Source organism: Schistocerca cancellata, chromosome 6 (genome assembly GCF_023864275.1).
Source record: "Schistocerca cancellata isolate TAMUIC-IGC-003103 chromosome 6, iqSchCanc2.1, whole genome shotgun sequence".
Taxonomy (NCBI): Eukaryota; Metazoa; Arthropoda; class Insecta; order Orthoptera; family Acrididae; genus Schistocerca; species Schistocerca cancellata.
Window position 1 is genome coordinate 505,906,758 of NC_064631.1, and position 25,464 is coordinate 505,932,221.

The 25,464-nt window shown below is 42.2% G+C and overlaps 1 protein-coding gene across 2 annotated transcripts; it reads left to right on the forward strand.

The window, feature by feature from the left end:
- LOC126190983 (probable U3 small nucleolar RNA-associated protein 11) lies at window positions 1-24,705 on the forward strand. 2 transcript variants are annotated; one of them, XM_049931658.1, is made up of 2 exons: window positions 1-107; window positions 23,846-24,705. In XM_049931658.1, the coding sequence occupies exon 2, from the start codon at window positions 23,860-23,862 to the stop codon at window positions 24,619-24,621; it is 762 nt and encodes a 253-aa protein (XP_049787615.1). In that variant the 5' UTR covers window positions 1-107; window positions 23,846-23,859; the 3' UTR covers window positions 24,622-24,705. The 2 variants fall into 2 exon arrangements, with proteins under 2 accessions (XP_049787615.1, XP_049787616.1); XM_049931659.1 differs by lacking the exon at window positions 1-107 and adding an exon at window positions 18,826-18,991.
- The last annotated feature ends 759 nt before the right edge of the window (window positions 24,706-25,464 follow it).

The following is a 25,464-nucleotide window of genomic DNA, read 5'->3' on the forward strand; positions in this document are numbered from 1 at the left end:
CTTTGGCAAGCCGATTGTATGTTTGTCAACACTAAAGAACACAGACGGGAACACATGTTCCAGGACAGAAGTTGAAGTGGACTGGTTTCTATATTTGTGAACAAAAAGTAAGTAGCGTAATAGCAGTTGCATAGTATTGACCCAATTGTTGTCTGAAATTTAATTCTTGATATTTCCTTTCCAAGTTATATGACAGCATCTGTTCATTTCATAATTTCTTTTTGTTACGTTTACATTTTTTCTCTTGATTTTTCTCTACCTCACATTTTGTTAAGCTTATTTCCCTACCTGCTTCTTCAATTACTCTCTGCCATATATTTATCATAATACGAGGTAAACTAGGACACATTTTTTTATCTAATGTTTTCAGCAATTTAACTCAATTATACCTATAAACGTACGTGCACAAAATCATGGTGACTTTGTAGCCTGTATATTTTGTGAACATTTTCTATATAGTTTCGCATCTGACAGCCTTTTTAAATGAAAATTCGTGTGTCCTCTTTTACCTTGCAGAGGACATTGACATTTTATTTTACAAAAAGCTGTTTTTTGCAAAGAAAGGTAACTCTAGCTATTCGAAATGATTTAAAATTTACATTGATAAACAACTGAAATGGATCATAGTTAAAATTTAAACTTGTAGTGCCCTCGTGATACAGTTAGTGATGTCACTAACGCAGTTATGGAGGTCATTTCCATTAAATCATCAACATCTGGGGAAACATACGTTTTGTTGCATTTTAATGATTTCTCCAAGAACTGGACCTGAAGCTTTACCTGATAATTAGAAGTAGAAAATAATTGTGCCTAAAACTTCTTCTCATATTCCTTCTTAGTGTCCTTGTTGTATACAAGCTTAAGACTGCAAATGCACCTACTGGCAAACAGCTTGGAGAAAAATTTATACTTTTATATGGAAATTGGCTTTCTTTATTTTCTTCTGCTGTTTCCTCTACAGGTGTTTCAAGAAAGGACATGTTTCCATTTGAATCAGACTCATGAACTGAATACATCTCACATTCATGTCAGGTTTCTTATCTTTGTTTTTGTTGACATGTTTCTTTGAAGTCCCAGGAACTGCAGGTGTAGTGCAGTCTCTCAGTGATATAGTTTTTCTGGCAGGAACACCCATTCTTTTCCTTTTACTTCGCAGGGGTTGTGTCTCATTTCTTCTGATTTGCTCAAGAAAATTTTCTAAGGTTTGAACTCATTCTGGTTCATGGAGACTGGTAGCTTTGGATCGAGGCAATTTTATCAGCACTTGTTCTCTGTCTATAGGAACAATGCTTATACTTCTGAAACCCGATTTCAGATTCTTTTCACAGTTGTCACCAAGCTCATCAAGACATTTGTTTAGCAGTCCAGAAAACCGGTCTTTTGGAATCTTCCCTCTGTTGTTCTGTTTCCAGTTCTCAGTAACAGTTTTTCACTTAATTTTTAAATGCCTGAAAAAGGGAACATCGAGTTGTTGGAGGACGGCTATGCTGTTGGAAGGAAGTAAAACAAATCTGATGATGTTCTGACATTCAGATATTACTTTTGCTGATACATGGCTGCTTAGATCATCTTCAATTAAAATTTTTGGAGATTCAGCCCTGAATTGTTTGAAATAAGGTAAAGCTACCATTTCAAACCAGTGTTCAGAAATTTCTATTGTGAACCAACCACTTTTGCTTTTGTTATAAACTGTTCCTTTTGGTCCCCCTTCTGTCCAGATGCTGTACAGATTTTGTGCTTTATATGTCACATAGGGAGGCAGCAGTATCCCAACAGCTGTTCCCAAAAACATGACTGAAACACTTGATTTATTTGAGTCAACAGTTCTTTGAGGATGTTGACAGCAAAGTCTGCCAATGACTAATTTTCTTCTTAGGTCATCGGTAATATTGTTTGGGGCTAAGGCAACTAGGTAGATGCAGTGTTTCTTGATTTCCGAAAAGCATTTGACCAGAACAACGTCTATGCTTAATGTCAAATGTTCAGTCATATGGGGAATCAAGTGAAATTTGTGATTGGATTGAGGACTTTTTGATAGGAAGGCTGTAGCATGCTATCTTGGATGGAGAATCATCGTCAGAAGTAGGAGTAACTTCAGGTGTGGCTCAGGGGCCCTTGCTGTCTTTATTGTATATTAATGACCTGGCAGACAATGTTAATAGTAAAGACAGGCATTTTGCAGGTGATAAGTTACCTGTAATGAAGTACTATCTGAGAGAATCCGCATACATATTCAGTCAGATCTTGATAAAATTTCAAAGTGGTGCAGAGATTGGCAGCTTGCTCTAAATGTTCAGAAATGTAAAAATTTGCACTTCACAAAATGCAAAAACATAATATCCTATCACTATAATATCAACGAGTCACTGTTGGGATCGGCCAACTCATACAAATACCTGGGTGTAACACTTTGTACCGATATGAAATGGAATGATCACATAGTTTCAGTCATGGGTAAAGCAGGTGCTAGACTTCAGTTTATTGATAGAATACTGGGGAACTGCAGTCAGTCTACAAAAGAGATTGCTTCAAAATCACTCATGTGACCCATCCTAGAATATTGCTCAAGTGTTTGTGACCCTCACCATATAGGTATAACAGCGGATATTGAACATGTACAGAGAAGGGCAGCATGAATGTTCACAGGTTTGTGTCATAGAGATGTTGAAGGAGCTGAACTGGCATATTCTTAAAGGCAAGTGTAAACTATCTCGAGAAAGTATATTAACAAAATTTCACTGAACCGGTTTTAAATTGTTACTCTAGTGATATACTACAACCCCCTATGTATCAATCACACAAGGATCATGAGGATAAGATTAGAATATAATAACTGGTACAATGGGATGTATCCTCTTCCATGCACCTCATGGTAGTTTGCGGAGTATAGGGCTAGATGTAGATTGGTCTCATCATAGTTTAAAATAAGATGTGGTTTGATACCTTCAAAAGATTGTTGCAATTCATCAAAATATTGATTTACTACCTCATGAATGAGTTGAGCTCTCGATCTTTGCACATTCGGAAACAATCTTTGTGAGCGTTTTTGTTTATGACAAGATAGAAATGATAAAAACCAATCTTTGCCTGGTAAATTATTGTTGAATATCTTTTAGTAATTCCTTTGTGGTCATGGAATGATTTCACTATTAGACGAATGTCTAAAGGTGTCAAAGGGTCACCTGAGTCTCCTGCAAAAATGATATAAGACACAAGGACATGTTGGTCATCTTTAGAAATTGTGTAAGGTCTGCCCACTTTTCCAATCTTTACACCCTGTATATGATGATCTAAAGTGGATATGGTGACTCCGTATAATTCAGCAGCTCTTCTTACAGGTAGACCTTTATTTTTCACTTCATCAGTCACTTTCTGTAATTGTTCATGAGTGAAACACGATATTTACATGACCCAGTCTTCCTCTTTGGATTTCTAGGCATACTGATTCTCGTAAAACAGAAAAAAATGCTATCAATATGTTGAAACATCATTTAAAAATAACAAGTGGATGAACATAGGACACTGTCCCATGGCACCCCACCACTGCTCATTAGAAGAATTTTGGCAAACAGCATTACTTCTGTTGGCAGCACTACTTTCAAATGTGCCAGTGTAACATCAATATTTGATGTTATGTTACAAAAGCATTGATGCTTACTCAATAATGAAGGTCATTTCAGGACAATAAGTTGAAACCCACCTTCAACAAATACAACAACTTCTTATTCAAAAATAAACCAGCACTTCTTTGACCATATCCTCATAACATAAACAGTATCACTAGATACCAGTGTAACCACAATGTGCACTTAAAAACAATCAATGTCAGAATGGCTCATGTTACTCCAATGTTCTATTTTACTTTCCAATTCCTGCGCATTGCCTTTCCAAGTCATCACATCGTCTGCATATGCTATGATTTTCATATCCTGTGCAGCTGACCCTTGGCAAACGTTGGTTATACATGTTTCTGATTGTGAGTTGCATTCCTTTTCACAATTTCAAGCTATTCACTCCATGCCTCCCCTCTTCCTTTCTAACAGTATCACAAGCCTTTTTTTATATCTCTGAATGCAACTTCTGTCTCTTTCCCAAATTTCCGTTTCTTCTCTCCTGTGTGTCTTAACTGTAAATATATCATCCGTAGTTGGCCTTTCAGGTCACTGTCCTTGTTGTTGCTCTTCTCTTAATTGTTTTTCTATCTTGTTCTTGATTTTCTTTAAAATTATCTTTAAATGAAGCGTCATGCAGTTTCACAGTACTGCTGTTCCTCCGTAGTTCTCAGAGTCTGTTGTTACCCTTTTTAAAAATAGGTAAAATAATTATCTTTTCTGGTCATGAGGAATCTTTCTTTAAATCCATACTATCCTCATTATTCTTTACAGCCACACAATTCCAAAGATCCTTCAACTGTGATCATTTTCATTGTGATGTCATCTACACCAGGAGCTTTGCTGTTTTTAATTTCTAATACAGCTTTATGTACTCCCATCATATGCAGATCTCCTCTTCTGTTTCCTCTGTAATGATGTTACCATTTTTGTCTTCCTGTTTTTAATTGTGTGTATTTGTTTCATTCTATTCTTCATGTAGATTTTGGAAGTATTCTTTCCATACTTTCAAAATCCTTCTTCCTTGCACAAGGCTTTCGAACTTTGTCGATGACTTTGGAAGTCTTTTCTTTTTACTTCGTTAGATGTTACATAATATGCAGTATGTCTTCTTGTCACCTCTAAAATTCTCTTCTATATCTTTTGTGGCTATTTCCCAAGACATCATCTTAGACAATGCTATCATTTTCCTTTCTGTTCTGCTTTGTGATTTCCATTTGTCTCTAAAATCTCCTGTCCTGTTTTTGAATCATTCTCTTTATGCATTATTCTTCTCCTTTACTGCTTCAGCAGTTCTCTCATTTCATCATGGAGTTTCTTTGTGTCTGTCTTTTGATGATGTCCTTTTGTTTTGCTGTCTTGACTAGGGCTTTTAAATCTACATCTACATAGATACTCCACAAGCCACCGTACAGTGCATGTCAGAGGGTACCCTGTAGCACTGCTTGTCATTTCCCCTCCTGTTCCACTTGCAAACAGAGCGAGAGAAATACAACTGCCTGTACACCTTTGCATGAGCCGTGATCTTATCTTCATGGTCCATACATTTAATGTATGTTGGCGGCAGTAGAATCATTCGGCAGTCAACTTCAAGTGTCTCTTCAATAAATTTTCTCAGTAGTGTTTCTCAAAAAGAATGTCACCTTCCCTCCAGGGATTCCCATTTGAGTTGCCAAAGCATCTCCTTGACACTTACATGTTGTTCGAACCTACCAGTAACAAATCTAGTAGCCCACGTCTGAATTGCTTTGATGTCTTCCTTCAATCCGACCTGGTACAGATCCTAAAAACTTGAGCAGTACTCAAGAACAGGTCATCCCAATGTCCTACATGTGGTCTCCTTTACAGGTGAACTGCTCTTTGCTAAAATTCTCCCAATAAACCGAAATCGATCATTTGTCTTCCCTGCCAGTTCTCACATGCTCATTCCACCTCATATTGCTTTGCAATGTTACACCCAGGTATTTAAATGACTTGATTGTGTCAAGCAGGACACTAGTAATACTGTATCCGTACATTACAGGTTTGATCTTCGTACTCATCCTCTTTAACTTGCATTTTTCTACATTTAGGGCTATCTGCCATGCATCACACCAACTGGAAATTTCGTCTAAGTGATCATATATCTTCCTAAGGTTGTTCAGTTTTGACACCTTACTGTACACCCCGGCATCATCAGCAAACAGCTGCAGATTGCTGCCCACCCTGTCTGCCAAATCGTTTATGTATATAGAGAACAACAGCAGTCCTATTGCAATTCCCTGGGGCACTCCTGACGATACCCTTGTCTCTGATGAACACTCACCATTGAGGACAACATACTGAGTTTTATTATTTAAGAAGCCTTCGAGCCACTCACATATCTGTGAACTTATTCCATATGCTTGTATCTTCATTAACAGCCTGCAATGGGGCACCATGTCAAATGCTTTCTGGAAATCTAGAAGTACAGAATCTATCTGTTGCCCCTCATCCATACGTCTCAATATATCATGAGTAAAGGGCAAGCTGAGTTTCACATGAGCAATGCTTTCTAAAACTATGCTGATTCATGAACTTAAGTTTCTCAGTCACATGAAAGTTTATTATATTCAAACTGAGAATATGTTCAAGGATTCTGCACCAAACAAAAGTTACGGGTATTGGTCTGTAATTTTGTGGGTCCGTTCTTTTGCCTTTCTTGTATGCTGGAGTCATCTTCGTTTTTTTCCCAGTCGCTTGGGACTTTGTGCTGGGCGAGAGATTCACAATAAATGCAAGCCTGGTGCCATTGAGAACGCTTTGTTAACTCGAACTGGGATTCCATCCAGACCTGGTGATTTATTCACTTTCAAATCTTTCAGTTGTTTCTCTATACCAGCTATACTTATTACTATGTTGCCCATATGGGAGTCTGTCCGATGTTCAAATGATGGTATATTTGTATGATTCTCCGGTGTGAATGGTTTCTTGAAATGAAATTTAAAATTTTGGCTTTTGTTTTGCTATCTTCAATTGCCACACTGGACTGATCAACAAGGGACTGAATGGAAGCTGTAGACCTGCTTAGCTATTTTATGTACAACCAGAATTTTCTCGGGTTCTTCGTCAGATCGTTTGCTGAGCTGTGATGGTTGTAGTTGTTGTTTGCTTCATGCAGAGATTTTTTTACATAAGCACAGATCTCTACTAACCTTCACTTGTTGTCATTTACACAATCTATTTTGAACCAAGAGTGCAACAGCATCTGCTTCCTCAGCATCCACCAAATTTCGTTGCTAAACCATGGTGGGTCTTTTCCATCTCCAGACCACAATTTACAGTCTGCTTAAACATTGCCCATAATTCCTCTACATCCATCTTACTGGAACTAAGTGATGCCAATTCATTGTCCAAGTGAGATGTTAATAACTGCTTATATACTCTACGTAGTAGAAACATTCTCCTAGCCTTCTTGTTTGAACATCCTCCATTCTTCCTCTACAAGCTTCCCCCCATCTTTGTGAAGCTATGTCTTAATCATTTCTCTGTATATCTCTTGGGTTTATTTACCTTCCAGTTTCCAGCACTTGATTTTTGCCTGTCTTTTTTCCCTGTATGTACCCTTTTGAAATTTCTTCAATGACCCTTTCAATAATCTGTGGTCCCCATTGAGATTAATGCTTGGTATCACTTTCACTTCTGTCAGACATCTTCTGATTTCTTCAGTTACAACAATGTTTTTATCCTGGATTTCGGTAGCAAATTCCAACGGTGTCTGGTGAACTTGTGGCTGCCTGTTTTCTTATACCATCCATTACCAATTATTCATTTATTTCTGAATCATGTGTCTATTAATACCTCCCCTTTGTCTCTTTTGTGGTCATCTCAGTGGCTTCATATGACTGCTTCATTTATCTTTTCGTTCCAACCTCTAACATTGAAGTCTTGTTAAATGTTACAGCATCCTCCAGTTTATCAAAAATCTTTTCCTTTTAATCTGTCTTGAGGATCGTAAACCTGGACTACATCAAGAATATTTCTTTCCATCATTATCTTAAGTTAAATATTCTGTCACACACATTTTCCACATTAAGTTCTTGTTCACCAGTTCTTTGGCTACTATGATTGTGGTACCAATTCTTCTTTTGTCTCTTCCTGACCACCACACCTTCTGTGTTTACATCTACATCTGTACTCTGCAAACCACCATGAAGTGCATGGCAAAGGGTATGCTCCATTATACCTGTTAGTAGGGTTTCTTCCCATTCCAGTTATGTATGGAGCACAAGAGGAACTATTGTTTCAATGCCTGTATGCATGCTGTAATTACTCTAATCTCATCTCCACAATCCCTATGTGAGTGATATGTGGGGGGTTGTAGTATATTCCTGGAGTAATTATTTAAAGTCGCTTATTGAAACTTAGTAGAATTTGCCAATGCCTATCTTCAAGATTCTTGTGACACTTTCCCATGAATCAAACAAACCTGTATGGTAACCATTTATGCTGCCCTTCTCTGTATACATTCAATATCCCCCCATGAGTCCTATTTGGTATTTGCCCCCCCCCCCCCCACACACACACACACACATATACATACACATACATACACTTGACCAATATTCTAGAAATGGTAGCATAATTGATTTGTTAGCAAGTTCCTTTGTAGACAGATTGCACTTCCCCAATATTCTACCAATAAACCAAAGTCTACCACCTGCTATACACACTACTGAGCCTATGTGATAATTCTATTTCACATCCTTACAAAGTGTTACATCTGGGTATTTGTATGAGATGGCAGACTTCAACAGTGACTCCATGGTATTATAATCATAGGATAAAACTATGTTTTTTGAAGTACACTATTTTACATTTTTGAACATTTAAAGCAAGTTGCCAATCTATGCACCACTTATCCAGATCTGGCTGAAGGTTTATGCAGCTTCTTTCAGTCACTACTTCATTACATGTAACTGCATCATCTGCAGAAAGTCTAAGGGTAATATTAATATTGCCTGCAAGGTCATTAATACACAACATGAACAGCAACAGTCCCATTACACTTTCCTGGGGCACACCTTAAGTTACTTCTGCATCTGATGATGACTCTCCATCCAGGATAACAACAAACTGAGTCATCCCTACTGAAAAGTCCTCAAACCAGTCACATATGATCGTATTGTGGACAATAAGCATAGGTGTGGTACTGAGTCAAATGCTTTTCAGACATAAAGAATGCATCTACCTGCCTGCTGTGATTCAAAGCTTTCAATATGTCCTGTGACAAAAGTGTAAGTTGAATTTCACATGATCAGTATTTTCCAAATCCATGCTGGTTAGCATGGAAGAGGTTATTCTGTTTGAGATGCCTCATTATGTTTGAGCTCAGAATATGTTCTAAGATTCTGCAACAAATCCATGTCGAGGATATTGGACGGTAGTTTTATGGATGACAGCTACTACCCTTCTTGTAGATGGGTATGACCTGTGCTTTATTCCAGGAACTGCGCATGGTTTTTTGCTCAGGGATCAATGATAGATTATACTTAGAAGAGGAACTAACTCAGCCCCAAATTCAGTATAAAATCTGACAGGGATTCCATTGGGTCCTGGAGCTTTGTTCAGTTTTAATGATTTCAGCTGTTTTTCACACCACTGACACTAATACTTATTTCACTCGTCTTTTCAGTGGTACAAGAATTAAATTGAGGCAATTCCTCTGGGTTTTCCTTTGTAGAGAAACATTTGAAAACATAGTTAAGCATTTCAGCATTTGCTTTGTTACCCTCAGTTTCAGTTCCTGTCTCGTTCATTAAGGACTGGACACTAACTGTGGTGCCACAAACAGCCCTTACTTACAACTATAATTTCTTTGGGTTGTGTGAAATATCATTTGGCAATATTCTGCTATGATAGTCATTGAAGGCGCAAGGCATTGCTCTCTTGACAGCCAAATGTGTTTCATTCAGCATCTCTCTTTCTGTAGTCCTATGCTTTGTTTTACACCAATTATGCTGTAGTCTCCTTTTCTTTAGAAGTTTATTTACAATGACTCTATATCATAGAGGGTCCTTCCTATTATGAACTGTTCTACTGGGTACATGTCTATCCAGTATGTGGTCAACCATTCTTTTAAACTTGAGCCATAGTTCTTCTACATGCTCCTGCACTGTGCTGAAAGTTTCAAGTGCCTCATTGAGATATGACACTACTGATTTTGTATCTACTTTACTGAACATACATATCTTTCTGCTTGTTGTAATTGTCCTATGTGCTTTGGTGACCATTGTTGCCACAAATGTGTCATGATCACGTGAGATGGAGGTTAGTTTTAATGTCCTGTTAATAACAAGGTCATTAGAGATGGAGTGTAAGCTCAGTTTAGGAAAGGATGAAGAAGAAAAGCTGTTGTGCCCTTTAGAAGGAATCATCCTAGCACTTCCCTTAAGCAATTTAGGGAAATCCTGGAAAACGTAAATCAAGATGGCCGGACATGGGTTTGAAGCATGGTCCTCCAGAATCTGAGTCCAGTGTCCTAACCATTGAGCCACCTAACTCGGTGCGTCATGATCACTGATGGCAGTTTTGATGTGGACATCCGCAAAGAGGTCAGGTCTATTTTTTGCCATTAGGTCCAATATATTTCCACAGTGGGTGTGGTTCCAAACTATCTGTTCTGGGTATTTTTCAAAAAGGCATTTATTAATGTTTCACAGGATGTCCTATCATGCCCACCACTAACAAAATTTTCCAAGTTGATTGCTGGATGATTAGTCTCCACCAACGATTACAGTCTGATGGAGACTTAAGTACAAGTGAACTGAGGTTTTCTCTAAAGTTTTCGATTACTTCAGTAGATCACCCCTGATACTGAGTCTTTCTCAAACAGTTTCACATGCAGCTTCAGTTTCTATCTCAGGGGATTTGAGTTTTTTTGTCTCCTGCGACAAATACACTAAGCTTCAGTTTCTATCAGGGGATTTGAGTTTCTTGTCTACTGCAACAAATACACTACTTCCATTTCCCATTTGCTTATCCTTTCAATATACAATTAAATTTCCCCCTAAAATTTCACTGGTATCAATTTCAGGTTTCAACCAGCTTTCTGTGCCTAAAGTTATGTGAACTTCACTGATTTGCAGGTGTGCTTTGTTGCGAATGCTTTGGCAGTTAACCATTAGGATTTTAATACCGTCACATGTGGAAGGCATTTTGATTTTACACTGATACTTCTGGGTTTCCTACAGCTATCATTATTTGTATTGGATTTAGAGTTGCTAATCTAAAAAAATCCTTGTGTGCAAGCCACACACAGTCAGCTACTGGAGTAGCAGCCTCTGATGTGTAGTGCACACATGACCCATTTAAGGGGATCCTACAGTTCTTAATCGTATGGCACAAGTCCAGGAATTCACAGCCTAGCTTGTCACAGAACCTTTGAAGTCTCTGGTTCAGTAGACCCACTTGATTCAGCCCTCAGGGGCTCAGCATTCATTTGCTGGGAACGGGCTTGGTGACCCCAGTGTTCCTGACCTAGGACTGCTAAGTGCCGCCAGTCCAGTGTTCACCTTAACCTCTGGGCATGCTTAAGCAGCCACCGTGCGGTACGGCGATGGAACATAGTGTGTGTTAGGGAACGGGGATCTTGACTTGACCGCCTGGATTGTCAGCGGACAACTTTTGGGGAACCTACTACAGTGCTCGGTTGTATAAGGCTTATTCAGGCATGTGGGACTCTGTCTGAGTGGACCCCTATTTCTGTAGCTGCTCATGGGACAGATATGGAATCCTCAAAATCATCTTCTTTCCGTCTCGGCGGGAAGGGAGTATTCACAACCATTCATCCAAGAGAATGAGAGGGACTAGTCCCCCTGACAGTAAGGATAATTGGGACATGGGTAATAAGGCTCACGGAGTTATCAATAATAATGTGTTTCTTGTGATAAAGAGGAGGAAGGGACATTTGAAAAAGTGTCCCCCATATATATCCACAAGGGTTTGGAAGGGTTAGCTGGCACTTTAGAATCTGTAAAATGACTGCGTAGTGGCTCCTTGTTGGTCAAAACTAAGAGGTCAAAGCAGGTGGGACTTCTCAAGAACTCTCACAAACTGGGTGAATATGACATCATTGTTGAGACGCACAACTCTCTCAACTCAGGATATGGATATAGCAGAGCTGAAACAAGAATGGGCATCCCAGGGGATAGTTGACGTAGAGCATTGAACGTGAAGTAATAGTGGAGAAACTGAAAAGACTTCCACTTTCATTGTCACGTTCAATTTTCCAACACTTCCTGAACATATTATGGCAGGGTTCCTTCGACTTATAGTTTGGCTGTACATATCTAACCCAATGGGGTGCTATAAATGCCATAAAACCATGAGTTGTGAAGGTGAAGTGACCTGTGGGAAGTGCAGCAAAGCAACCCGCAACACTGGGTCTAACTACCCATCTCTAGCAATCTGCATCAACTGCTCTGGGAGGCATCCAGTCTGGAGGTGAGACTGCCCTGTTTTTTCTGAGGAATGCAAAATACAGGAAATAAAAGTGACCAAGCGGATCCCCTGTGCCGAAGCCAAAAAAGAATATAAGGTGACGAAAGCTCCTGTCTTTGCCACTTCGTATTCTTCCATAGTGCAGAACCTGTTCCCAAGGTGGACACCTCAACTCAGATGACATCCAGCTTGCATGTATCCACCACAAGCATCTGCATGTGTACATGCCAAGATAAAAAGAGTAAGTACAAAGCAATCCTGGCAGCTGCAACTGGACGGACCAACAACAGTTCTGCAGTGAGAGCATCCAGAAGGCACATGAAAAGCAGAGTGCCTCTCAACGCCCTCTTTCCCCCACATCCTCAAAGGGACAGGATCCCAAAGTTTGGATCAAAGGTTGTCCCAGGCACCATCAGATGTCATTGTGGTGCATTTGGCTGATGAGGAAGACATCATGGAGTTCGATGCCTCAGATCCAGGCAGCCTCTCCACTCCCCCTTGCTCTGCAAGTGCTTCAGCTCCCTGGTGCAAAGACAGGGATAAATTAAAACAACACTGATGAAATGGTTCCCACACTACAGTGGAACTTGAATGGGTTCAGGACTTTAGTGGAGGAACTGAAATTTCTAGCACAGCCATGCCCCTTGTGCTTGTGTTTACAAGAAACATATTTTAAAGATACTGATGTTCCTGGGCTACAGGACTATACACTCTACTGCAAGGATGATCTATCTGGAGAAAGAGCCAGGGGAGGGATTGCAGTGTTTGTAAATAATGCGCACTACTCATCTCCTCTCCCCCTGGCTACTGACCCGCAAGCAGTTGCAGTCAAAATTCATGCCCATCAGAGGATTACCGTTTTCTCACTGTATTTACCTCCGCTAGATGCAGTACTCTCTGAGGCTCTCACAGATCTTCTGAAACAACTCCCTCGACCATTTCTCCTCCTGAAAGACTTCAATGCCCATCATGTTTTGTGGGGCCCAACCTCTACTTGTTCTTGGGGTCAGGTTTTGGAGAGCCTCATGTCATCTCATGAGCTGTGAATCCTTAACACAGGTGCTCACATTCGTTTCTGTACTGCTACTGGGTCAATCTCAGCCATCGACTTGTCTTTCTGCTCTCCCACCCTTGTGGACTCTTTTCAGTGGGAGGTCATTGACAGCCTTCATTCCAGTGACTACTTCCCACTCCACATTCACCTGCTGGATGGAGCACTACCTGCAGAGAAGCCACCAAAATGTATGGTCAACAGGACTATCTGGACACTATTCAGGCAGCTGGCTGTGATTGAACAGCATGACACCGTCCAAGTATGGGTGGACCACATCACACGAGTGATCCATCATGCCAATGACCTTTCCATACCAAAATCCTGAGGTCGTCTTAGGAGGTGACCTGTTCCTTGGTAGACAGATGAATGCTGTTAAGCAGTCTGGGAAAGGCCTGCAGCTCTTAGAGATTTTAAATGCTGCCTGACAACAGGCAACCTCAGTGCCTTTCGAATTGCAAAAAGCCAAGGCTCAACACATCATTAGGGAGAGTGTACCTGGACTCCATCGACCGCTCCACATCTTCTACAAAAGTATGGGAAGCCATTCGGGGGATTTCCGGTAAACCCAGTTGTTTACCAACAGCAGCAGTAGTGAAACAGGGTTGTCTCCAAACAACGCCCGGAGACATTGCCCAGTTGCTAGCCAAGCGTTTTGCAAAAACTATTGCCAGTGCCTACCAGGATTCGGCATTTCATTGCTACCGTGTGACTGCAGAGAGGGAAAAATTGGACTTCAGCTCCAACAATTCTGAGAATTACAACTACCCTTTCTCCATGTGGGAGCTGGAATCAGCTCTGTCTGAGACTCATGATACTGCACCCGGTCACGACCATATCTGGTACAGCTTGCTTCGATATTTTCCAGTGGCTTCAAATGAAGTATTCCTCAAATGCTTTAATCTCATACTGCAGACTGGTAACTTCCCAAACTCAGGGAGAGAGGAACTTTTGATACCTTGCCTCAAACCAGAAGTGGATGGTTAACTGTCATTGGTCCTGTTGTTAGAGACCATCCTTAGCCATTTTCAGTGTGGAATCTGGATATTTCTGTCCACTGTCAACTACTTCACTGTGCTAGAGGCAGCTATTCAACAGGCTTTCTTATGTAACCATCACTGCATTGGTATATTGTTTGATATCAGTAAGGCTTACGATACTACTTGGAGACACTGTATTCTCAAACAACTGGATCAGTGCAGCTTTCGTGGCCACCTCCCTATCTTCATGTGGTCTTTTCTGTCTCGGCTGTTTTTTAGGACCCGAGTTTGTCTCACTCTCAGATTGTTTTGAGCAGGAAAATGGTGTCCTTTAGGGCAGTGTTTTAAGTGTCACCCTCTTTGACATTGCCATTAATAATATCAAATCTACAGTAAGGAGTCCTATTCAGTGCCCCTTATTTTTGGACAATTTTGCTGTTTTCTGTTCATCCTCCAGTGTTGCAACAGTGAGCTGTCAGTTGCAACTTACAGTGCAGAGGTTAGAGGAGTGGGCTGCAAAGACGGACTTTCAGTTTTCTGCAGATGTGTGTGTATGTTCATTTTAATCACTTTTGTCGTATTTTTAATTTGCCTATGTGTTGCATATGAGGGACATCATCACATATTTTAGAGACTCACTGAGGTTTCTGGGCTTCATTTTTTTACTCACATTGGTTGTGGTTGCCGCGCCTGAGAGACCTGAAAGCCAGAACTGTGTAGGCACTGAAAATCGTCAAGTGCCTTAGCTACAGGCCTTGAGGAGTGGATGGGCCATGTCTGCTCCAGTTTTATAGGGCTTTCATGCATTCGCACTGGACGGTGGGTGCACAGTGTATAGATCAGCAAGACCTTCTTATTTGAAGATTGATGCTGTCCGCCATGAGGGGATTCGGATGGCCACAGGTGCTTGTAGGACCAGTCCCATACCCAGTCTCTGTGGTGAGGCCGGGGAACTGCCACTCACCGTCCGGCAGCAGCTCCTCATGGTGCATCAGGCATGTAAGTTCCTTTCAGCACTGACTTCAACCCCCCCCCCTGTGCGCCTTTTGCCCAGCTTTCCCCCGCCTGCGGGTTTGGGGGTTAGAATAGGCCCGCAGTATTCCCTGTTGTAAGAGGCGACTAAAAGGAGTCTCAAACGTTTCAGCCTATATGTGATGGTCCCCTCTCGGGTTTGACCTCCATATTCCCAAATTCTTCTGAAGAGTGAGCCATTTGAGGAAGGGCACCTTACATGATGCATTGTGACCATCGTGCATTGAGACCCTTAGCCAGCTTTCTCATCGTCATATTGCCGTCCCGCTCATTCTCCATCTCTTGGGCGAGGATACATTCCTAGGTGCAATTTCCACCATGCACTGTGCAGTGTTGCTTTTTGCGGAGACGACGACCATGGACTTCCTTGCACCTAATATCCAGCACGGTAGCCAGTCTGTTGTGGTGGTGCCGCCATGTACCCTGTTGGTTGCAGCTCCCTGACAACACAGGGATCGCTCTACTGATGCCTGCGCCATTAACTCCCCACGTATGCCAAGGAGTAGATGCACATCTCCCTGGGGCATCGGGACTCCCGGCAATGGCCATCCTGCCAGGTGGCTATTGCTGCGGCTGGGTGGCGCCCGTGGGGAGGGCCCTTGGTCGGAGTAGGTGGCATCAGGGCGGATGACTCGCAATGAAGCGTGGTACATCATCTCTCGCTGGTGGGCCTCCACCAGCAGTCTCTAAGCGATCGAGGTCTAACCTCAACGTGAAGAACTTTGATCAGCGATCATTTCCCTCCCTCGCCACTCCATGGGAGGAACATCGTGCTAAAGAAGGCAGTGGAGACTATTCACCCCGGTACCTCGTGTGTACGTGGGTTGATGGAGAATCGTTTATGTCAACCAAGCCCCAGTTTTTTGTGGAGCATTTAGAGGACAAGTTCGGGGAGGTGGAGGGCTTGTCCAAAATGCACTCTGGTTCTGTGCTCATCAAAACGGCATCCTCTGCCCAGTCACGGATGTTGCTCAATTGTGACAAGTTGGGGGATGTTTCAGTTAGCATCACGCCGCATAAGAGTCTCAACATGGTCTAGGGTATTATATTCCATAGGGATCTTCTTCCGCAGTCAGACGATGAATTACGCGCCAACCTCGAACGACGAGGTGTTCACTTCGTCCGGCGCGTCCATCGGGGTCCGAGGGATAATCAGGTAGCCACCGGTGCCTTCATCTTGGCCTTCGAAGCTGATACATTACCGGAGAAGGTCAAGGTGAAGGTGTACCGCTGTGACATCAAGCCCTATATCCCTCCCCCCATGCAGTGCTTTAAGTGCTGGAAGTTTGGCCATATGTCTTCCCGTTGTACTTCCAGCCTCACATATCCAAAAGGCTCAGTCTTGGGCTGTAGCGCATCGCTTCCAGTTTTCAGCTGCCAAGACCTGCAGTATGCATTTCTCCCGACGACGCACTGTTCACCCTGAGCCACAGCTTTATCTTGACGGGGAACCTCTCGCTGTGGTGGAGAAGCATCGGTTTTTGGGATTGGTATTCAATACCCGGTTGACTTGGCTGCCTCATATTCAGCATCTTAGACAAACGTGCTGGCGGCATCTTAACGCTCTTCGTTGCTTGAGTCACACCAGCTGGGGTGCCAATCGGTCTACCCTTCTATGGCTGTACCAGGCGTTAATTCAGTCCTGTCTAGATTATGGAGCCTGGCTTACGGTTCGGCATCACCTTCCGCAGTGTGCTGAAGGTGATCCTTCACAGCAGGATCCGACTTGCCACAGGAGCTTTCCGGACAAGCCCTGTCAACAGCATACTTGTGGAGGCTAGTGTCCCTCCATTGCGGTTCCTGCGCCAACAATTACTAGCCACTTATGCTACACACGTTTGTAGCTTGCCCGGGCATCTCACTTATCATCTCCTGTTCCTTCAGTCGGTCGTCCATCTTCCAGAACGGCAGCCCCGGTCAGGGTGTACGATCGCAGTTCGCATCAGACCTCTTCTCTCTGGTCTTGAGGTTTTCCATCTTCCACCTCTTTTCCGGGCTCCTCTGCGTATATCCACATGGTGTGTGCCCCGGCCGTGCCTTCGGTTCGATTTGGCACAGGGCCCAAAGGACTTAGTCCCTCCCGAGGCCTGAGGCCCTCGACCGCCACATTCTTTCAATCCTTGCCGCGTTTCAAGGCTCTGACGTTGTCTATACTGATGGTTCAATGGCTGCTGGTCGTATCGGTTATGCTCTTACTCTAGGGGAACATTATGAACAACACTCATTGCCGGCTGGCTGCAGTGTTTTCACTGCCAAGCTGGTCGCCATCTCTCGCGTCCTAGAGTATGTCCGCTTCTACTCAGGTGAGTCCTTCGTTATCTGTAGTGACTCCCTGAGCGGTTTATGAGCTATCGACCAGTGTTTCCATCGCTCTTGTCTGGTGATGGCTATCCAGGAGTCCCTCCATACTCTTGCCCGTTGCGGCTGCTCTGTGGTCTTTGTGTGGACCCCTGATCATGTAGGCATCCCAGGAAATGAACGTGTTGACATGCTGGCCAAACAGGCTGTCGATGCACCAGCCTTGGAGATTGGCCTTTCGGAGAGTGACCTCAGGTCAGTTTTGCGGCAGAAGGTACTTCGCACCTGAGGTGAAGAATGGCACACCCTGCCTTCACCCAACAAACTTCACACCATCAAGGAGGCTACCGGTGCGTGGCGCTCCTCCTTACGGGTCTCTCGCAAGGACTCAGTTGTCCTCTGCCGTCTGCACATTGGCCACACCTGGATAAGACGCAGCTATTTATTGCGGCACAAGGACCCACCTTTATGTCACTGAGGGTCAGCTTTGACAGTGGTCCACATCTTGTTGGACTGCCCGCTTTTAACTCCACTCAGGCAGATGTTTGTGCTGCTTGATATGCTTCCTGCATTTTTATCAGATGACGTTGCAATGGCAGATTTAGTTTTGAGTTTAATCGTGCAGGGGGTTTCTATTGCTGGCTCTAAGTGGTTGTCCTTTTTTCTTTGTGTTGCATCTGGCCTTTGGCCTATGATTTTAGACTGGGGTTTTTTAGTGCATTTCTTGGTGGTTGGTTTCCCCCCCCCCCCCCCCCTCCTCTCCCCCCACCCCTCTGTCTGTGTCTTTCTTGTCCTGTGTCTTCTCTTGTCATCTGGATTGTTTGTTTTTAATTCCTTTTGGGGGGTTTCAGGTTCATGGAAAAAAGGACCGATGGCCCTAGTAGTCTGGTCCCTTCAATCCCACAAACCAACCAACCGACTTCACCCACATACCATACTGTTATTTGCCTTTCCTCCAGCCATCCACGAGTCACAATGCCATTTGGGATCCGGTGCAGTGAGTGCTGGCGTCACCTGTGTGGAGCAAGTACAACCCCAAATCCAGGGTTTTAACTGTCTGCCACCCAGGTTAGTGCATAGGCCCAGTGTCATTTTAGACTTAGTGCAGTACAGGAGAGATTGCACTCTTGCATCTGTTTTTAATTTGATATTTTCAGACATTTTATATGAGCACCACAACTATGTAGCTGTCTTTATGGATGGGTCTAAGCATGGGGTCTCTGTTGGTTGCTCTGCCGTTTTCCCAGATCATGTCCTGATGGCCTGACTGCCTCAAGAACTTACAGTCTTCAGCGCAGAATTATATGTGATCTTGTGGGCACTGGAGCAGATCAGACATTCTTCCAGTGCTAACTAAATTTCTTGTCTTTTCAGATACTCTGAGTGCTCTTTCCTCTCTCCAGCATTTGTACCCAGCAGATAAAGTCACCCAGGACGTCCTCCTCCAACTACGACAACTGGGAAAGGACGTGACTTTCTGCTGGGTACTTGGGCAAATGGGAATTGCGGGGAGTGAAAGGGCAGATTGAGCAGCCAAGGAGGCATATCTTGATCCTCAGGTATTTTAGTGTGCCATCCCCCTGCATGCTACCACCTCGCTGTTGAGGTACAAAGTCATACGTCGATGGGGAGACGAGTGGCTGGAAGTGACCTACAACAAGCTTTTAAATCCCCCAACTCGGCCGTGGCATACTTCCAGCCATGTCAATGGGGCGAGGTCCTTACTCATTTTCGCGTAGGCCACAGCCCCATGACACATGGGTTCTTACTCCGGCAAGAGAGCACTCCAATGTGTGGCACTTGTGGCACGCAGATCACTGTGCGCCACATTCTATTGGATTGCATTTTATTTTCCGACCAGCAGACTGTGGTGGATTTGCCGACAGATCTGCCCTCTATTTTAAGCAACATTCAATCGAATGTGGTTCAAGTTTTTAAACTTTTGTGACTTGTCCAACATTTATAATAAGATTTTAGGGAGATGTTTTTAATGTATCAACAGGGTGACTGGCTCATCCAAATTTTTTGTAAGATGTCAGCCAGTCACATTTCCCTTTTTTTTTCTTCTGTGTTTTAATTTATGTATAGGTAATTTCTCTCTTAATTGGTTTTAGTGCATGTGAGATAGAGTGACTGTGTGGCCATTTTGAATGCTTGAGTGTACAACAATTTTAGTTGATCTTCCCATTCGTTTCTTTTGCTAAGTGTAAGGGTGCTGATGACCTTGCCGTTGGGCACCTAAAACACACACACACACACACACACACACACACACACTCTCTCTCTCTCTCTCTCTCTCTCTCTCTCTCTCTCTCTCTCTCTCTCTCTCTCTCTCTCTCTCCCCCTCTCTCTCTCCACTCCACTCCACTCCACTCAGAATCAAAGGGCCAAAATCAGTTCTGGAGACAATGCTGCAAATTGTGAGCTTTGTTGAAACTGCATGTGCAAGGTTGGTCTTCTCAACCTTCTCTGCCAGTCGCAGAAATGACAAAAGTATGACCTCAGAGCCCAGACAATGGACATCATTTATTCCAACGTGCGCCACAGTCTGCAGTTGGGTGCACCATGGTTCCTCAATAGCTTCCAGAACTCCAACATGCGCCACAGTAGACACTTCAACTTCTTGAATGAGGCCCCCAGGCATACAGACTGAGTGCATGTGGTGTCCTTTCTTGTCCCTTGCTGCCATTTTCCAAAGGGGTACCATCATTCACCATTCATTTGAACTTCCAATGGTTAATAGACTCCTAACCTTTTGTTTTAGCCTCCTCTTAACACTGAACAAAACAGGTTTCCTCAAAACAGGTGAAGTGTGAGTCCCACTGGCTCGGATTCAGTGAAAGACAAAACCTCAGTTTTGTAAGCTAGGGTGATCGGTACAACACCCTGAGTCCTCTCTGTCCCTGTCTACCCTGTACAGGATGCATAGATCTACCATTGAAATGCCATTCACAGTGAACTGGATGAGTAATGACAGATCCTGTACTTTCTGCAAAGGAGCGGATAATACTTGAGGTGCCTTTGGTACCACTGCCATGGTTAACAGCTCTCAGGGGTTCTTCCAACATGATGGCTTGCTGCAGCAGCTAATCGTTTGACAGTTATTAGGGCAATTTCCAGCTGCTTATGAATGTGTTACCTCCTTTTTCCAGCACTTTATTACCATTCCCTTTCTTTCTTACTTCACTTAGTCCCATTAAAGATATGTACCTCTTGTCATTATCCATGTGATTTCCTGGATTCTTGCATCCTTTTCTTAAGATACAACATTAAGAGCCCCTTTCCTTGCATTTTTCATGAAACAAATATCTCATCAATACCAGCTGGATGTCATACCTGATATATCTGTTCAGAGGCTGTGCCATCTTTGGTATTGGTTTTGATCAGAGGCTTGTTTGGTTGTTGAAAGCAAAGGGATTATCCACTACTGGCTTGCTGGGCCCTATTGGCAGCCAATGTTCCTCTAGGACCTGCACAGCTACTGTAGCAGTCTCGGGACACACTTTGACCACACTGTACTTCGTTCCTACAGGCAGTCCCCTGCTTTGTGCCGTTGTCTGTCTCCCTCAACATGGAAAAGGGAGTGGACATGGGGAAACTGACTCAGTCCTGTCATAGTCAAAAGGTACTGCAATTTGTGATGTGCAAAAATTTGTTTCTTAATGTCTAGAGCGAGTTACCAATCTTTGCACAACTTTGAAATCTTATAAAAATCTGAGTGAATATTTTTGTAGCATTTTTACAGTACTCCATTATAGACATTAGCAGCAAGTTTAAGTCGCCACTAATATTGCCTGCCCACACATTTATACATGGTATGAACATGAAGAGTCTCAACACACTTCCATGAAGCGTGTGTGAACTTACTTGGACATCTGTCAGTGACTATCCATCCACCATAACACTTTGCACTCCCCTACAAAGAAATTCTCAGTCAAATCCTCAGTTTCAGTCAGCACCCTCATAAAACCGTACTTTCCTTAATAAGTGTGTGGTACTAAATCAAATGCTTTTTGAAAGTTAATAAATACTTTACGACCCTGAATAACGGCTTTCAGGATGTCATGTGAGGAACGTGTAAATTGGTTTTTACATTATCAGTGTTTTTGGTGATAATCATGGTTGGATTTTTTGTTATATCTGGGAGTGAGTTAGGGTATCTGTAGAAGGATACAATTTTATGTTTCTGCCAACTGATCCCTTCCAACTTGTCCTAGCAATATGGCATGCAACATCAGTTTCCATGTCCGTGAAGCTGACTTTCTTGTCTGTTGTGGAAAGTGCAGCTCCAGTTTCCATTAGCCTATTCTATCGACACACACATGGATTTGCCCTAAAAACGTCATTGCACTATGAATTTCAGGTTTCTGCCTGCTTTCTGTTCCTAGTTTTTTGTGAGCTTTACTGTGTTGGAGTATTTCTAACTCTGGCACTGTTTGTGAATCACTGATACTTTGGCATCTCTTGCAACTATCACTATCTCTGTTTGATGGAGAGTCGTCTAATCTGACTAACCCTCGTGTGCATCTGCACATACAGTGAGCTACCTGAGTAGCAGCCTCCAGTGTGTAGTACACATTTAGAGGGACTCTGCAGCTTTCAAAGCTGTAGTGTAAGCCTGTGAAGTCTCAACCTAGTTTGTCATGGAACGTTCAAAGGCTGTGGTTGAAGTGTGCCACTTGACTCTTAACCAGAGGGCACAATCAGTTATAGGGACAATGCTACTTTGTTGGAATACTGTAAGCTAGGCTTGTCATCTCAACCTTCTGTGCCACTTGCTGCAGTGATGTAGGTATGACCTCCAAGGCCAGATAAAAGGCATTGTTGATTGCAACATCTGCAACAATCTTCACTTGGTTGCATCCTGTTCTCTCAGTACCTGCCAGAACAATTTCAACATGATGAATGGCACACACTTAACACACAAGGCGATCCTTCCCATTCCTTGCTGCCATTTTCCTCAAGAGTACAGTTATTCACTGTATGTTCTAACTGATAATGATTAACAGATTGCATCTGCTTCCCTGACATAGCCATTGCAACCTTCCCAACAGATTGAGTGTGTGTAACTGGCTCAGTTTCATTGAGAGACAGCAACTTGAACTTGTTGGTTACGGATATGGTGTACACTCTTGAGTTCTTGCTGGTCCCTGCCTCCCATATACGAAGTCCCTAGACCTACAGCTGACACGTCAGTCAATCAAGTGAACAAATGGTGGTAGATCTTGTTCTTGTTCTTCTTGTGGAGGAGACAGTGTCAACAGTAGAGGATAGTACTTAAGGTATCTTTGGTTCGTGTCTCTCAGTAGGCCTCTCTACACACCCAGAATTCTGCTGCTCTTTCTTTACCAATCTCACATAAGACCTTATTGATGATGTGATTTGTTTTTGTAAAAGGATTCAGCAGTGCTACTGCAAGAATTCAAACTGAGCGAGAATCAGCCAAAGTGCCTGTTTCTGGTTTCAGCTATCTGTTGTACAGGTTGGAATTCAGTGAGTCAGTGTTAAAAAAAAATCCTAAACTGCTGATGGCATTCTGAATTATCCAGGCAACCAACTGTGCAAGGTGGTTAGTCAGGGCAAACATTTATATCCATCTATTCTGTGACATTAAATAATTTTAATTAAGCATTATTTTGTCTGCAACACCTTGAACTTTCTAATAAACAAAATTGTTCTGTTTTTATTGCATGCGGCACAAATAAGTTAGTGACAAATTTCTCAGTATATCCTTGGACTCAAAAGATTACCACTGACCTATCAATCATCTTCTTTATTTTCATGGCCCTTATCTTTTATCTTCACAGGATCGATGCGTTAATTATTGTATTTGGAATGTTAGAGGTAGACAATAGCTGGATGCCCTTCCTTCACTGTTGCCAGTTTTTGAATTGATCTTTGATATGCATTTGGACCCTGTTTCCTTGTCCCTCATTCCTGCAGCATTGTTTATACCAACTTGTTGCACCAGTTTGGTGGTAAATTGAGAAAGTGACATCTCTGCATATTCTTTGAAGTGACACATACCTGAAAGCAGAAGTGGTTATTTCATATACTGTGATGGTTTTTTCCAAGATGATCATGGTCATCTGTCTTGATGCTTGTTAGCTAAATAACAGCAAGTCCTACTTAATAATTAGTTACAAGCAATTACCGTTACTTTTAATTACATACTGTGTAGTCCCAATAAGAGTTTGTTGTTCTGCCATGGATTACATGTAGAGCTCTAACTCGATTTGAAGTTCTAATGTATTGCTGAAAATTTGGTTGATGACCAATTTATGTCTTGAGTTACTGTCAGTCTCCCACTTCTTTATTTTTAATTCAAAATCATCCATACTATTTCTGCAAAGTGTGTATGTGTAACTATGTACGCAGTACTAAACTTAAATTTGTATATTTTCCTCTCCTAGGTTAATTTTTCGAGATGTCCTCATGGAAGAAGACTTCAAAGGCAAACCAGAAAACACACCGAGAAAGATCTCAACCAGAAAGCAGGGCACACCTGGGAATCCTAGAGAAAAAGAAAGATTATAAAGAGAGAGCAAAAAATTATGGGAAAAAGAAAAAGACACTCAAAATATTGAAGAAACGTGCTCTCGATAGAAATCCAGATGAGTTTTATTTTCATATGATCAATTCTCGTGTTCTGGATGGTGAGCATCACGAAGTTGATAAACCAGATGAACATACACCAGAGCAGATCAAATTGATGCAAACTCAGGATTTAAGGTATGTTACCACAAAACGAACAATGGAGTCAAAGAAGATAGATAAACTTCAGTCACAACTTCACTTGATCGATGTAGCAGATCAAACGGAAAATACACACATATTCTTTGTCGATACAGAAGAAGAGGCCAAAAAATTTGATGTTGCTGCTAGGTTAGATACACATCCCTCCTTGCTCGGTCGGCGAACAAACCGACCTAGACTGTCAGTTTTGAAGAATACATTGTTGCCAGAAGTAGATGAAAATATTTTGGAGAAAGCTGTTCTTCAGCGGACTCAGGCATACAAAGAATTGAGCAAGAGAATTCAGCGTGAGAAGGAGCTCGCTGTTGTACAACAGAAGCTCGAAATTGAACGTCATCTTCAAAACAAAAAGGAGGAACGTCCAAAGAAAATCAAACCTGGGTCACAAGATTCTGCACCTGTCTACGAATGGAAATTTGAACGAAAACGATAACTTTTATTTTGTAAATTAACAAATGCATTTATTATGTACTTATGTATGATTGTGTAATAAATAAAGTATTTTTACAAATGAGTAGCCATTTGTTACTTTCTGGTCACTGTTTATTGCAATGAAAGACATGCAGTTGCTTTGAGAACTGTAGCAAGTGTTGTGTATCTAGCATGTGTTGTGACCCTACAGTGGGTGCTAGTGTGTCTTCTGTACCTCCAGAACTTCAGAAGATGGCTGCATAAAACTAAAAGACATACAGAAAAATGACATGCATATCAATGGATACAGCATCTCTCCAAGTTTAAATTTAATACATGCCGTGGCACAGTTGCAGTAGCGGCTAGATGTTTCAGAACATGTAACCAAATAATCCTCTCCATATTGTCACCTAGAATTAGTTAGCACTTACAAATCGCCAACACAATGAACAGGATTTTCAAAATGGGCTGCTGTTGTGCTTTTCTAACCAATTCGTGTTAGTGATTCGTTGAATTGCAGCCACTTATTAATGTTTGCTGCATGGTAAATTGTCCTCCTACTGAGCACCTGTAATATGAGTTAAAACTTGGATACACACACTATCCACTGATATGCGTATGTTTGCAGTACATCTTGTCTTCTTACAGTAGTCTTCTGAAATCTCACAGGTATTTTTGAATAACAGTATATGGCGTGGTCATTAATTTATCAAGGATATTAATGCACTAAAATTGGCTCCTCATGCGTGCTGTAATGTAATGTTCATAGAACTGTCTTTTGACAGCTCTTAAAAAATTACTATCATGTTCAATAACTACCTTAAAATAATAGAAATAGTGGTGATTTTGCAATGAACTTACTAAT

Excerpts from the sequence above, each read along its gene's own strand:
- LOC126190983 (XM_049931658.1), top strand. The coding sequence starts at position 23,860 with ATGTCCTCATGGAAGAAGACTTCAAAGGCAAACCAGAAAACACACCGA.